This window comes from Mastigoproctus giganteus, chromosome 2 (assembly GCF_048544385.1).
Source record: "Mastigoproctus giganteus isolate SK-2022 chromosome 2, ASM4854438v1, whole genome shotgun sequence".
Lineage (NCBI taxonomy): Eukaryota > Metazoa > Arthropoda > Arachnida > Uropygi > Thelyphonidae > Mastigoproctus > Mastigoproctus giganteus.
This window is the reverse complement of record NC_143576.1, coordinates 151,747,690-151,763,699: the sequence shown is the minus strand read 5'-3', so window position 1 is coordinate 151,763,699 and position 16,010 is coordinate 151,747,690. Positions and strand designations below refer to the sequence as shown.

The 16,010-nt window shown below is 35.2% G+C and overlaps 1 protein-coding gene across 1 annotated transcript in view; it reads left to right on the top strand.

Moving 5' to 3' along the window:
- LOC150089664 (uncharacterized) overlaps window positions 1–16,010 on the top strand; it is a 132,603-nt gene that overhangs the window by 8,959 nt on the left and 107,634 nt on the right. Inside the window, exon 2 of the mRNA XM_090368721.1 lies at window positions 6,999–7,175. Coding sequence (XP_090224847.1) covers window positions 6,999–7,175 — 177 coding nt within the window. The remainder of the gene's footprint in view (window positions 1–6,998; window positions 7,176–16,010) is intronic.

Here is a 16,010-nt window from a genome sequence, read left to right as displayed (position 1 = left end):
TTGTTTCAGATGCTTCCACTTAACTTGAAGTAGACCCGGCACTGTTTACCAATTTGGTCAATCAATACAATAAAACATTAACCATGTATCGTTAACCAATCATGTGGCCCAGTTAAAGGAATTGAAGGCCAGAACATACAATATTCCTGCACTTTTCGGTCAGGTAAAATTACACAATACTGGATTTCCTATTCGACCTATTGTTTCCTACAGGAACTCGGTATTTTCATCCTTAGCCACACATGTATATAGCATTATAAAGCCCTTTAGGCAGGTAATACAATTTGGGATTAAGAACTACAATACATTATTTAATAATCTTAAAGACTGTAGACGGCGACAATGACAATTTATTCTCACTAGATGTTACCTCGTTATATACGAATGTAAACGTTGAATACACATTAGATATTATTTAGGATATGTTAAATAAAAGCGCAATACCAATTAATTATACTAAGCTACCTATTAAGGAAATTTTTCACTTGATTAAACTGTTAGTTGAGCCAACTATATCACCTTTCGAGACAAGGTGTACAAACAAATTTTTGGATTGCCAGTGGGTTTGAGCCTGAGCAGCTTAATGTCAGAGATCTATCTCTCAATGATTGAGCATATACATTTGACACCTTTTCGACCCCGTATCACATACTATGGGAGGTATTTAGACGATGTTCTAGTTATTACTGATAGTAGTAGTACTATCCAAAACATTTTACATTCGTTTAATAATATTCATTTTAGACACAAATTTACATTGGAAAGGGAGGATACGGATACAAAGTCATTAAATTTTCTAAATTTCACGCTTACTCGGGACTCGAATAAAATCCAATTTAGCATCTATTGAAAACCTACAAAAGCCAGTATGCTTCTACATTGTAATAGCTATCACCCATTCACCTACAAAAGATCGATTATCTTTAATCAATTTCTAAATGCCTATAAATATTCAATGACGGAATCTGCTTTGTGCTCAGAAATACAAATATTAACTAGCAGTTTCTTAAATAGGGGTTATCCCCTTGCCACAATAAACCGAATTAGTGTACAGGGTAAGGATAGGATGCAAAATACTACACCAACCAACAATATTAATATCAAAAAATACTTTCTGTCCCATATGTTGAACAGTGGCACAAACAGCTTAATTGATTCTTTAAAGATACTAAATTTAAAATTGTTTCCAATACGGAATTTACACACTATACTGAACATTCGCTCAGTTCTTTCCGCGTTCGCAACACAAATTAATGATCTAGTATAAAACATTTCTTGCGGTGATTGCGACTCATCATACCAAGGTTCGACACGGTTTTCTCTGAATATTAGTGTAAATCAACATGAAGCCTCAGTTCGTGCTTCTCGTTTAGCAACGTCAGAATTAGCCTTTCATGTCATTAACGAAAAACATACTTTTTTATTTAACAAGGCTAAAATACTTAATGTTCAACGTAATTATATGCGACTATTAATTGCAGAAACTGTAGAAATTAAATTACAAGAGAATTCTGTTAATATTCGGCGGCCATATTTTATCTCCCATACATGGACCTTTATGTGCATGCGTGAAGAGAAATAATCAATATTTAAGTTTCAGGTTCAATACTATTTGGTAACTTTCATTCCTGTGATCACGACATATGGTCGAAAAGTGTTGTCAGCTTCAGGAAGGAAAATCGTTTTGAATATTTTCGTTAGATTCTTTTTAATTTTTAATTGTGTTAAATTGATTTTTAATTGTGTTAAATTCGTTTTTAATTATTATTTTTTACTGTAATGTAAGTTTTTGATTTTTTTCGTTTTAATTTCTGGGAGTATCATACAGAAGTTTTCTACGTACTATATTGAGGCAAACTCCTCTTATTATTTTACAAATGTATACTTGTATGTACAGGCGCCTCCTTAGCCAGGTGGGCAGGAGCAGCAGTGCGTAGCACATGTTCTTGATTAGATCGGGGTTCGAACCTGTGACCACTAAATACGGAGGATGCGGAAAGGTCAGGGAATGACCACCGCATATCCCCGGAGCAATATGGCCTTATTTGCTAATGCTCCTAAAAACCAAATAATAAACAAACAAACAAATTTGTATGTACACCAATGCTGACAGTATAGTAAATAATTTGATGAATTTGAGTCGCTGTTGAAGACATCAAAGGCTGATGTTATTGGGATATTACACTGTGTCACACAGAGATAAGGAATGCAGAATTGGCATATGAGGAATACAATGTTTACAGAAAGGATACTGTTAGTTAAGAAAACCTAAAATCTAAGCAAGTGCATCCAGTTGACATGGGTGCAAAGTGCAGTATTGAGTCAGTTTGGTGTGACTTAGGCACTAGGAAAACCAAGTTGAGAGTAGGGGTGTGTTATAGGTCTAATAACTCTGATGAGTACAATGAAGAACTATACAGGGAAATAGTGGGCCAGTAAATCAGATTGTCTTATAATGAAGGATTTTAAGTTCCCAGATATAGACTGGAACTTGTGAATTGGCCACTCACACACTAGCAAGACTTTTGTGGATTTATTGGATTTTTTGTGGATTTATTTATCTCGAACATGCTGCTGTAGAGATTGTTCTCTACAGCAGCATGTTCGAGAGGCAACCAGAGGGAGTGATACTCTTGATCTGATTATCAGCAGTGATTCTTCATGCATTAAGAATCTGCAGATAAAGGAACCACTAGGTGGCAGTGATCACAGTGTACTGATGTGGGATTAAATGAAAGATGTAACTACCATCAGGTGTAAAGGGAAGGGTTTTTGCTTTTGTAAAGGTGACTATAGTGGTTTCAGAGATTTTTTAAATTTTATACAGTGGGACCAACTGATGATGTTACCTAGGGCAAATTCTAAATGCGAAGCATTCAAGGAATTGATCTTCAAAGCTACTAGGTTTTTCATACCAAATAAGAAATACTGTTCAAGGTTTAGGCCTAAATGGATGTCAGATGACATAACGAAGACTTGTGACAGAGAAAAAAAATGCATGGGATGCAAATAAATTATCAAGAGACATAGATGCCGTGGTAGATATAAGCTAGTCTGTAATCGAGTCAAAGGAAGTTAGGCAAGCAGATTATGAGAAATCAATGGCAAAGGATGCAAAGATCACTTTCATTTTCTTCACCATTTTAATTTATTCTGTCATTTGATTTTCTTTAAATATTTTGTTACGGTTGATTGTAATAAGATCATTAATTTAGGTTAATTCTGTTTACTCTAATTTTAAGTTAAGGTTAATTTGCATTTGAGATGCTGGAGCACTACAATTTGCTTGTATGTTACATTCATTTATTTGGACGAATTAGCTTTTGATATCAAAGGAAGTTGGGATGGTTTGGTTTTTAATTGCCGAACGAACATTGGATTCAGTATTTTATTACTATGGATGTAGGTATTTTGTTCTGATTGAGGTGTTTAAAGCATTGAGTGGATTGAGTAAGCTGAATATTAATGACTTTCTTCCACTTGCTGAGACTATACACGAGGGGCATAAGTTCAAGTTGAGGAAGGATGTTTGCAGTATAAATGTGTGGAAGTTTGCCTTCAGCCAGCATTTGGTCGATTGCTGGAACAGGCTTCCATCTGTTATTGTGGAAGTGGATGGATTGAATTGATGTAGGTGCACCCCTGGCAGTTTTCACACTGGAGTAACTTGCATCTGTGGATTGACAAAAAAAAACCACTTGTGTACCCTGTACGCACCAAAGCTGTTTTATGTGAAATCATCTCTGACAAAAATCGAACAGCGAGAACTGTAGTTTTGAATGATATAATGTTTTATGCTCATGCCTGCTACTTACTGAATCAAAGTTTGGAAAAGGGTAGCAAAATCCAAGCCAATAGCTTAATTACCCATTTGATTGTAGTCATTTGTTGAATAGTATGACGTTACAATCATACTTCCTGCAGTTAGTACTGTAGGAAGTATGATTGCAACAATACAAGTATTTATATTGTTGCAATCCACATTTTTCTTACATTCCATTTTTAGGTGCCACTATAGATATTTTCACATCAATAATTTTCAGATTAGTGAAAGGGACTGAATGCCACACTGCTATAGCTGAGTGTTCAACGATGCTAAAGTCAAATGTAGAGATTGTTGAAAATATCGAGCAAGCCAACCTAAGAAAATAAAGGCGGAGATAGTAATGAGTGTGTGAGAATGGCAAAAAAGTGTCGAGGTTCCATAAAAGACAAACAGAAAACCAAGCGTTGGATTTAGCAGTGCCGCTGCTCCATCTAACAATGATGTACCTGAAGTGACTAATCTCTTCTGCTCCGCATTTCTCCAGTTGCAGAGCAGATGAGTTTAAATGATCAAGCTCCTTTTCCTTAAGCCACCTAGTATTTATATAAGAATGTGCATCAAGAGTTTGAAGGGATATTTATGAAAAATGATTTCTGTTCTGTATGCTACATTTGCAATTGTCTATGATTTGAAAATGACACAAAGAAACCAAATGCTAAAGATACACCATTGATATGCATTTCTCGATGTTTATTTCGATGGAATCCTTATGTGCAGTAGCTGTAGAGAATTACTTAAGAACAAGGATCTTAAGTGTCACCCAACAGCCAGTGATACTTACAATGGTTGTCTGTATTTCTCCTAACAGTGACATACAGGATATAATTGACTTCATTCATTTTATTTTGTTGCCTTACTCATACAGGCATACCCCTGTTCATGAGCGGTGATTTCAACGTTAACTTCAGATCGGAAGAAACTAAACTGTTAAATACTTTCCTGCAAGAAACATTTGATCTAATTCTCAATACTAATTCCTCAATTTCAATTACAAGATCGGGTACCTCAATCAAAGCTGTTTTCCAGAGACATTTAGCTATCATAAATCCATTGTATCTTGTCTTCTAGCTGAGCTGAAATTATGGACATTTGTGAATGATCAATAAAATATTTACAAAGCAAAAGCTCTTTTATTTTATAACCAATATGTATGAATCAAAATACCTAAAAGAAATGCGAAGATTAGTAACCATTTATGGAAACGTCATTTCCATGTCACATTTTCGTGGCAAGTTGGTTTTACTTCAGTCTGAAATTTAGTAGGTGCCGCCCTTTGTTTTCTCATCAGAATCACAATGAAAATGGGACACAAAATGAGTCATTGTCCCCCACCATTGTACATTGTACCATACTGGACATGAGTGACGGTGCCATACGTAGCAGCGATGCAATCGGTACCCATACAGCGTGGCCACGGTGTAACATGCACGCTTGTTGCATTTACGTTTTAATTTGCTATATCTCAGCTTCTAGCAGTCCAATTTTAAAAATTTAAAAACAAAAATATTTCTTTCATCCTTCTCAACCATATTTCATAAAAAATTTCGATAGAAAAAATTTATAATTCAACATGCCGAACACTTGTAAGGCATATGGAGCACGTATATGTGCAATGAACCATTGAAACCACCTCCATTGAGTACAGACGAGAGAGATCTATAAAATTCACTCAACTTCCACTATGCGTGCTCGGTGCACACGCAATTTTTTTTTTCTTTTTCTTTTTGTTGGCTGATGCTATATTTGCGTATTTCACACTGGAAAGCGGAAATAAGCTTGATTTCTTGCATCACTTGCCATTGCTACTACTATTTACTATAAAAAAAATAGTGGGAAAAATATGATACTTCAGTTTTTATAAAAACAGGGTTCATTTGATTGTTAATCACTGAATGATCATTGTATTTATATTTTATTGCTATGGTTATAGGCTTTTTGTTCCTATTTACTGTAGAGAAATAGTGGAAGCAATATATCTTTTGACTTCTTACTTCTGCACTACTTTAGTAATATGTAAATTTGGTTGTCTGGTCTTGTAAGTTAATACCGCAGGTGAACAGAGATGATTAATGTTTGCAGTTATGAGTAATTGATGTACAGTCAGTTCTGCAATAATGCAGTACATGTGTTCTTAAAAATCTCTGCGTTATGGTTATTTCGTGCATTAAAAACAACAGGGCTTATGGTAAAAATAGGGATAGTGCCAGAGCACTCAAAAAAATGCTCAGATTTCCACGTCGTAAGTAAACGCTAAAAAAAACGTTAGAAATCCAATAAAATTGCTAACACAGGTTTAAACATCTTAAATTTCTAATAAATAAATGAATATTACAGTAAATATAGTAAATAAATATACCTTGCCAAGGTATGTTTGATTGATATTTCTGTTCTCTGCATTTTCTTTTTTTTTGGATTGTAAAATTTAAAACAGTAAAAAAAGATAAGCAATCAATAACAACGAACATGAGACACACAAATTGCACAAGTGAGATAAGTTTATGAAGCTTAAAAAATAGGAATGAAGCGAAGATTATGAAAATTTATTTGTTTTTTATACGATTAAAGATTTCATGGAAGGGGAAACACATTTCACCATAATAACGTAAAAACCTACAGAATTCCAGCTATCGGTATTATCGCAAATGCAGTAAAATCGAGTTTACTACCTGTTTATAATTAGATTGCACTAACTGAAAAACCCACTAAACCGGGAACTGAAAATTGTTTTTTTTGTTTTATGGTAGTGACCTCCAGAAATGTGCTCGTCTGCTTACGCTATCACGGCTCACGAAATTTCTGACTCAGCCTACAGTATCACGTGTTATCTTGTGAATGCATTGAATAACAACAGTGTGTCTCTGATCAGTTCAACTACAGTAAATGGAAAATATAGCTATAACACCTTTGATGTTTGACATTTTTTAAGCTTTGTAAACTTGTATGTATTGCTGTGCAGGTCACTATGTTTAGCTTGCTGCCAGATTTGAATTCACCTGGTGTTACTCTCAGATGAAATCGCACATGAGCCATCATGAAAATCATGTTATACTCGCATTGTTACCTAATATATCAGTGCGTTGGAGCAAATTCGCATTGCAAAAATGCACATTATAGCAGAACTGACTATTAAAAGTAATAGATGCCAACTGAATTTTCTTTGATGTTTTAACAGCTTCAGCACTTAGCAAAAACATTATCTGAACTCGGTGAGCATCACCATTTAACTTTGCATATTCTTGGCAATATAACTGCTTCAGACAGAGGTGTGCAACTGCAAAAAGCCACTAGCTATTTGTCACTGCAGAAGCTATTTAAGATAGATGAACCTGTTTATATGTCTATTGTAAAGGTATGTATATTTTGAATATTTTACTAATTTTACTATTTTTTTTTTTGTTAAAAAAAATGTGTATTCTTTTTAAAGTGCATTTATATGTTAATAGCATTGATAGCAAACTGTGTATTAAGGTTTGCATCAGTATAGGATAAATTGCTGAACTGTAGTTCACTTTCAAGTCTTGCAAGAGAATTTTCAGATGATGACTAATGATTTCATAATGGTATTGGTATAAAAATACAAGTCTCTGGTATTAAAACCTTATTCAGCCACCCACAGCTGAATGAGGCTTATCCCAAATTAATTGTGTTCATCCTACTTCCTGTATAGAAAGAAATTAATCACAGCATAAGTACAGCAGGATGATTTCACTGAATGATTTTTTCAAACCTTATGTCAAAAACAGAAGTTTGCTGCACTCAACGACAACGTAAACAATTTAAAATAGAAGTTAGACTTTTTTTCTAAAACAGTGTTATTTTCAACCTTTTATATATATATATATATATGGTAGTAGTTGAATGTACCTCATAGGTGAGGTATATACAGGTCGGTATTGTGTAGAATCATTGTAGCCTGTGATACGCCATAACCCATCAAGACAAGAAGACCAAAGTACGTGCCAACAGGAATTGCCGTGTACTTTATCATACAGATGGCATTAATCTGTTCTGATATAATTTATTACTCATTTATGACATTAAATATTCTATTATATTTTTGCATCAGTATATATATATATATATATTGATGTATCCCTTAAAGTTCTCTTAAAGGTTATTTTACCTATATTTATTTATTTTCAATATAATGTATTTAAAAAACATCCTTATTAAATTTATGTTCTTTAAATACATTTTTGAGATATCTGTTCAAGAAAGGCTTATTTTGTAAGTTGCAACACCTGGAAACCAGGCACTTGATAGGAAACCTGATTGAGCAATCGTTACTTTTTCTTGGATGACACATACAAGGGACCATAAATTTCAATTGTTAAAGAATGGTTCCAGGATAGATGTGTGGAAATTTTCTCTCAGCTAGAGATTAATTGATTGTTGGAATAACTTTCCATCTGGCATTGTGGAAGTAGGTAGTTTGAATACATTTAAAGGATTAGACAAATTATTAGAAGAGATTGGGCAAATGAATTTTTTTTGACACTATAAACTTGCTTCATTGCATCATTTTGCCACTGATTCTGTAATACCAATGACAAATTAGCCTCAGCATGCAGTTAACACAAATAAATTTGCCATGTAAATATTAAAAATTTATGGATAATTTTTTCAGTAAAGTCAGTTTTCTATGCCTGTGACCCCAGAAAGAACCCCACAAAACCTTCACTCTCCCACCCTTGGAATATGCATACCACTGTTCTAAATAACAAAAAATGTCTCTCAAAACTATTTGAGGGTCAGGTTGTGGATTTCCATTTGCATGCATAGGTGTAGTGCCCTAAGTTTCATATAAGAGATATGCTCCCCTATTTAACAAACTACTTTATTTATATATCTGTAAAATAAACAGGTCACTACAGAAGTTAAATTGCATTAAGATATTTCATTTCTTGAAATTTGCTTGAATTTAGTCTGTTTATAAAAAATAAAAAAATAAATTGCATAGCTAATTTCTACATTTACAATTATTATTTGAACTGTGGTAGCCACTAGAAGACAGTTGTAATGTTAATGAAAATAGTTTTTTCCTGAAGTTCACCTACATCCTTTTTATTTACCATTTTTATTTTGGAAAAGGAAATGTTCATTTAATTCCTGAAGAACGTGTAGCAAGGTTCATTTTGCTGATGCAAATTCCCTTACAAGAGTAACCTTAATGATGCAATTAGTCTTCTTAATTTGCCACCCACATTATCCCTGTTGAACAAAAGTGGATTCTGATGTTTGAATTATTTTATCAGTGTTTGAAAATGGGCATCTAATGTTAAAATAAAAGATCCTTACCTTTGCACTTGTTAAAAGTTTTACAGTGCAAAAATTCATTCTCTTCTTTTGTGATGTAACCAGCCAGTAAAGATTAAAACCATTTTAATGAATTATAGAGTTGTTTACGTTCTACAAACACTGTTTTGTCATGTATTAATTGTTGTAACTATGTTTGTCAGGAACATAGTTACTTGTATGCAGCTAAAAATAAAAAATAATAAAGTCTAATTAATTCTTAATAGAACAGAAAAGGCTTTTACAAAAAGATAGAAAATTAGAGAGCCTACACTCACAAGTACCCCTCAGCATTTTGCAATAATGGCACTACCGCTGCCTGTATTTAGGTGTAAATGCTCCCCCCTAATTAAATCACACCTGTAATTTCCTTATCTTTCTTTTGTTTTATTATTATTTTTGTGAAATTTACCTATTGGGCTTTCTTCCATGGTTTCTTGCTTGAATATAGGCAGCAGCAGTACCATTATAGCAAAATGCTGTGGTGAGAGTAAGCTCTCTAATTTTATGTTTTTCCATTTCTTTAATGTTCTTTTATTTTCTATTAATAAATAATTAATTAGAGCTTTATTTTTTATTTTTGGTTGCATACAGGTAACAGTAATTCCTGGTAAACATAATGTTTGCACTAGTCACAACAGTATATACACATAATAACATACCACCTGTGTTTCTTTTCTTATTTTTGAAAAACTGTGTCTGTGTCAATTTGTTGAATTGATATGGACAGCACAGTCTGTTGCACATTCTCTTTATTCTCCCCCCCCCATTTATTTACACATTTTCTGGTATGGTTAGGCCCAGCCTCTCTCTCTCTCTCTCTCTCTCTCTCTCTCTCTCTCTCTCTCCCTCCTTATTTTGAGTTTTTTTTTTTTTTTTTTTTGAGTAAATTGCATTATTTAGTTGATTAATTGAGATTAATTACTTTAGTTTCTTTTAATTTATTTTGTTTCATTGTTTTCTTTATGATTTTGTATACTTTACTTTGCATATTTGCATTTGTTTTGGCTTGGTCAATTTGCTACTAGTCAGCATCAAAATTTGAATTTTGTAGCTTTGTTTTCTTATGTCTATAGAGGGCTCCTATTTAAGTTCATGCTTTCCTTAGTTAACTATGGTGTAGGTCGTGTAGGGGGCACACTAGTGAATACTTGACTGCTTCTCAGCAGTTCACTATGGAAATAGACCTTTTGGGTGTGTAGATGTGGCTACTCCCCTTATGAAGTCATGCCTGTGTTCCCTTATTCTTTCAATTTTTATTATTATTTTTATGAAATGGTCTGAGTTCAGCTGCTGGACTTGCATGTTTTCTTGATTGAATACAATCAGCAGTAGTGCCATTCATTATAGCAAAGTTTTATGAGATACTAACTGTTGTGAGGGTAGGTTCTCCAATTTTCTATTTTTCTATTTCTTTCCTATATTTTCTGTTCTATTAACAATTAATTAATTAGAGCTTTATTATTTTTTATATACCTTATGTTAAGTCATTGCCTCTGTCATCAAATATGCTGATTGCTTTTTCAGTCACTTCTGATATAGATAGAATACTGAAACTTTGTACACATTCCTAATTCGTGTGACAGTGCATTCTATCAAAATTTGAGCTAAATCTATCAAGCGGTGCACCGTGCAGCCATTGCATGTCATATATTGGCTACCTGGATTTATAGCTGACCAGGATTTCGGAACTTTTTCCTGCTGGTTACAAGGGTGTATTTTTGTCAACAATCTCTTTTGACATAATAATATTTCCAATTAAATTTGAGCTCATCCATTGCATGGTCCACTGAGCAGCTATAAATGCCTCATATCAGCTACCTTCTTTACATGGTTGTATGCATGTAATAGATACATATAAAGCGTGCAAGATTTTATCGTCTATCCTTGCATTGTGTAAAGATTTTTTGTTGGCGAAAACCTTTTCACATACATTTTCAATCATACTTTATTTATAAAAAATGTATGAAAATTTCTATTCATAAAAAATAATAAAAATAAGAAAATAAAAAATAATATAAAAAACAAGTTTTTTCAAAAATATACCTATTATTGCATATAGGTAACAGTACTTTCTGACAAACATAACACTTGCTATAATCTGAACGGTCTGTGACAGCCAAATCCTCTGCTTACACCTTCACGATGGTGGGACTGTTAGTAATCCTGGGTATAACCTCCATGCACAAGTACATGGTGGGTGACCACTCAGGTGTGAACCAACGTAAGCAGGGGTCGAGGTGTGGCTCCCACACCACATGGAGGAACGCCGCCCCTCTATGTTACCAGGCAGTACTAGGTGGTAGATGACCCTCATCAACCGGTTCAATACCACCACTTTGCTTATTGGAGGCTTGAAGTGGTGGAACCCATGTTTAGTCTCTAGAGCTAAGTTCCGGTCAACCTTTCCCTATCTCTTCCATCATGCAGTATGATTGATGACTTTTGAGGTTATGATGAACGTTGTGGCGAGATCCAATATTCCTTACATTTCGAGGGTACAGCTCTAAAACGGTGTTCGCAGGCCGGCCGCTAGTTAGTACACCGGACCGAACCTATTGGTAACTCTCTAGGAGGCTTCCGGATCAGCTAGTGTATAATCTTGCCACCTCTACTCTGCCAGATAGTGACAGGAGGGAGTCCGAGTAGTGTGTATGCGGGGAGCATTGTCGAGGCCACGTTATGTCAAGGATCTGGGTATATTCTTACCACTTGTACGCCATATGCAAAAATTTCATTACTTCATACAGCATGTCCCACCCACTTTTTCTCACTATTGAATACACCATGAATTGTCAAACTAATAGAGCAAGCTTAACTGCGAAAAGATCTAAACCTCCCAAGCACTTCCTAATTCATTTCACAAATACACGTGGTCTCAGTTCTAATCTCAACGATGTCCATTTCTATTTGCAGTCTGCCAAACCCCATGTACTTTTTCTGACAGAATCTCAGTTATCGGTTGATTCAACTACTGCTCATCTCAGATGCCCAAATTATTCGCTGTATGATTCCTTTCGCCTCAAAGGTAGTACTTGTGCATATGTACATTCTGATATTCCCTGTCAGAGACTTGGCAATTTGGAATCTCCTCTCTTTGATCTTCTCTGGCTTAAAATCTCTCTCTACCTCATTGTGTTAAATTCATCTGTTGTCTCTACCGTTCTCCCAACTCCACTAATCACTTGGAGCTCTTTGACTCCCTCTCTTTAGAACTTGACTTTCTCCAATCCAACTTTCCTAACAGTGAGGTAATTTTCCTTGGTGATTTTAATGTTCACAACTCCAGCTGGCTTCCGTTTTCTAGTCACACCGACCCAGCAGGTCGAGATGCTGAGGCTTTTGCAATTGATAATTACCTAGCACAGATTGTTCATTTACCTACAAGAATACCGGACAATCCTAATCATACAGCCAATACACTTGATCTTTTTCTCACAAACAACCCTTCTAAGTACACGGTCGAAGTGAGAGGTCCTTTAGCCACTTCAGATCACAACCTGGTGATTGTCTCTTCTCCAATGGAACCTTTTTCTCATGGCTATTCCCAACCTCGTGTTGTTTGGCATTACAAGAATGCAAAATGGGATGACCTGCGAGACTTCTTTTCTTCTTTTCCGTGGTCCGATCACTGTTTCAAAACCTCTGATGTCAATGTTTGCTCAGATCGTGTCAGTGAAATTATTCTTGCAGGAATGGAATCCTTTATCCCACACTCCACTTTAAAATCTCATCCTTTATCTAAACCTTGGTTTTCCAATAAATGTGCTAAGGCTGTTCAAGAGAAGAATGTTGCATATCGTAATTGGCTTGTTTCTAATTCTTCAGTTTCATTTTCTGCATACACCAAAGCTCGCAACAATTGTAAAGCAGTTATTAATCAGTCCAAACTAGAGTTTGAACAGGCTAAGAGTAGAAAACTTGCTTCTTGCCTCAATGGTAGCCGAGTATTCTGGTCTCTTGCCAAAGCTATTGGCCGCAACTTTTGCCCATCTCTGCTCCCACCTCTGTTGTCACTTCAGCCAAGGATAAAGCTGACCTGCTAGCATCCCATTTTTCTTCCAGCTCATGTATTAATGATCTTGGTAAAACACCTCCCACCATTTCCAACACGCTCCATTCAATGCCTCCTGTGGTCTTCCGTCAAAAGGATATCAGAAGAATTTTGATGAATCTCGATGCTAAGAAAGCTCCAGGTCCTAATGGTATTTCTCCACTTATTCTCAAAACCTGTGCTCCTGAACTTACTCCTATTCTTTGCCGCCTTTTTTCACTTTCTTATTCCAAAGGTGTTTTTCCTTCTGCTTGGAAATTTGCTCATATCCAGCCAGTTCCTAAAAAGGGTGACAAATCCCTCCCATCCAGTTATCGTCCCACTGCAATTACTTCTACTCTTTCTAAAGTAATGGAGAAATCAATTAACCGCCAACTCTTAAACTACCTAGAAACCTTCCGTCTGATGAATGATCGCCAGTATGGATTCCGTCAGTGTCGATCCACTGGTGATATTCTGGCTTATGTTATCCATTTATGGACTAATTCAATGGAAAGGTTCAGTGAAACACAAGTATTTGCTCTTGACATCTCAAAGGCTTTTGATCGTGTTTGGCATAAAGGTCTTCTAAACAAGCTTCCATCTTATGGTTTGCCAATTTCTTTTAGTAATTGGTTATCCAGTTTTCTCTCTGATCGCTCACTGAGGGTGATGGTAGATGGCTCTCTGTCTTCTAACTTCTCCACTAATTCCGGTGTCCCCCAAGGTTCAGTTCTTTCCCCCACTGTTTTCCTCTTGTATATTAATGACCTTCTTCCATTGACTGGAAATCCTATCCATAGTTTTGCCGTTGATAGCACCCTGCATTCCACTTTCCATTTTGAGAAACCTTCTCCTGCCCAATCAGCTTCAACTTCTCGAAAATCTGCTACCAATTCCTTAAATGCCTATCTTCTAAAACTCAGTCTTGTCTTATATCTTGCAAAAAGGATTCTTATGCTCCTATGCTTATCTTTAGTGACACTCCGATTTCTAGGCAAAATGATATATCTCTTTTGGGGATTACCCTGACTTCTAAATCTCTCTTGGCACAAGCACATTACAAACATTGCTTCCTCTGCATCTAAAAAACTTGGTTTTCTCTTTTGCTCTCGGTGTTAACTTTTCTTCCAAACAGCTGCTCACTCTGTATAAATCGCAAATCCGCCCTGCCACGGAATATTGTTCCCACATCTGGGGTGGTGCCCCCAAAACCTCTCTTAGGCTGCTTGATTCCATTCAGAAGAGGGCATATAGGTTAATTAATGATTCATCTCTAACAGAGTCTCTCCACTCGCTTTCTCATAGACATACTGTTTCTGCTGCATGCCTCTTCTACAGATTCTTCCATGGGCACTGTTCTTCTGAATCGGCTTCTATAATTCCCGCTCTCTCTTTCAAAACAGTCCGAAAACGTGCCGCCACCAGCCAACATCCATTTACTGTCCAACTTCAAACCCACAGAACCAACTTTTCATCTTCTTCATTTATTCATTCAACTGCTGTTTTCTGGAACAACCTTCCTTCATATGTATTTCCTGAAAATTACAATCTACAGAAGTTCAAGTCCAATGTCAACAAATATCTTCTTTCGTCTTCTCAACCTCCAACCCAAGCACGGTACTAAGTACTATAGGTTCTAATACCTCTAGTGTTTGGGGTTGGGGTTGGGGTTCACATAAAAAAAAAAAAGTTATAGCAGTATATGTACACCTGCTAAAACGGTTTAATTTTTGATTTGAAATAATTATTAGACTTATTTTACTAAAGCACCTACCACTTCAACTTGAAACTGAATTTGAATAATTCCTTTTTGGGAAGGGGTGAATAGATTCATCTTTATACCTAGAATTTTATTTTTCTGTCTCTATCTTTTTTCTTCTTGGTAACATTTTTCGCTTTTAAGTTTTCGATTTTTTTCGCTTTCTGCATGAAAAATTGCAAATTTATTGCATGCATGTAAAATTGAGATTTATACATAATTTTAAATCATAATATAATCAGTTTTTTAATTTTTTTATTTTTTATTTTTGAAAGTTGTGACCTTTTATTTATTACTGTAATTTCCTTGAGTGCAAGTCTGTTAAAAACAGAAAAGGTTTGTTTCTGGACCCACGTCAGTATTCAGTAAACCCTTACTAAATGTTTCTTTTTTTTTTTTTTTTTTTTTTTTGCATTAATATTTCTGGGAAGTGTCAGTGTTTACCAGTTGTTGGGTTTCCTTCCATAGTTTCTTGCTGGAATATAGGTAAATAATTGTTTATTAAAAAAAAAAAAAAAAACCACACCGAAAAAAAAAAATAATAAATATGCATGCATGTACACACACACACACACACACACACACACACACATTGTTAGTGTATTTTTTTTATAAATATTCATTTCTGGGAAACTCAAGTTGGGGTTAATGAGTAGTCCCCACTAGTAAATGTTTAAGAGGTAAATGCTATTATTCCTTTCCACATAAATGTGTTTTTAAGAATTCAATTTTATATCCTTACTTTTTAAAATAGATCAAATAAATTCTTAGTGTATAATCCCGTTTTGGTAAGAGTTTTTTTTTTTTTTTTTTTCAAATGAATTACATTTTGGTAAAATAAAACTACAGCTTTCTCAGAGCGAATTGTAACAGGTTTAATAAATATACATAGAAACATACAAAGCTTTTGGTTGGTTAGACAACCTTCTTCAGTTGAAACAAAACATAAAATGACAGTTAGAATGGAGGCGTGTACTTCCAATCTGGTACGTGAAGCGCGTGGCTAATTGTTTGAGGTTGAAGTCTGTGGCTGTGATGTATGTGGACGTGGCCAGCGCTCCTCAATGGACAGGACTATTGCTTCGGTGATAGGG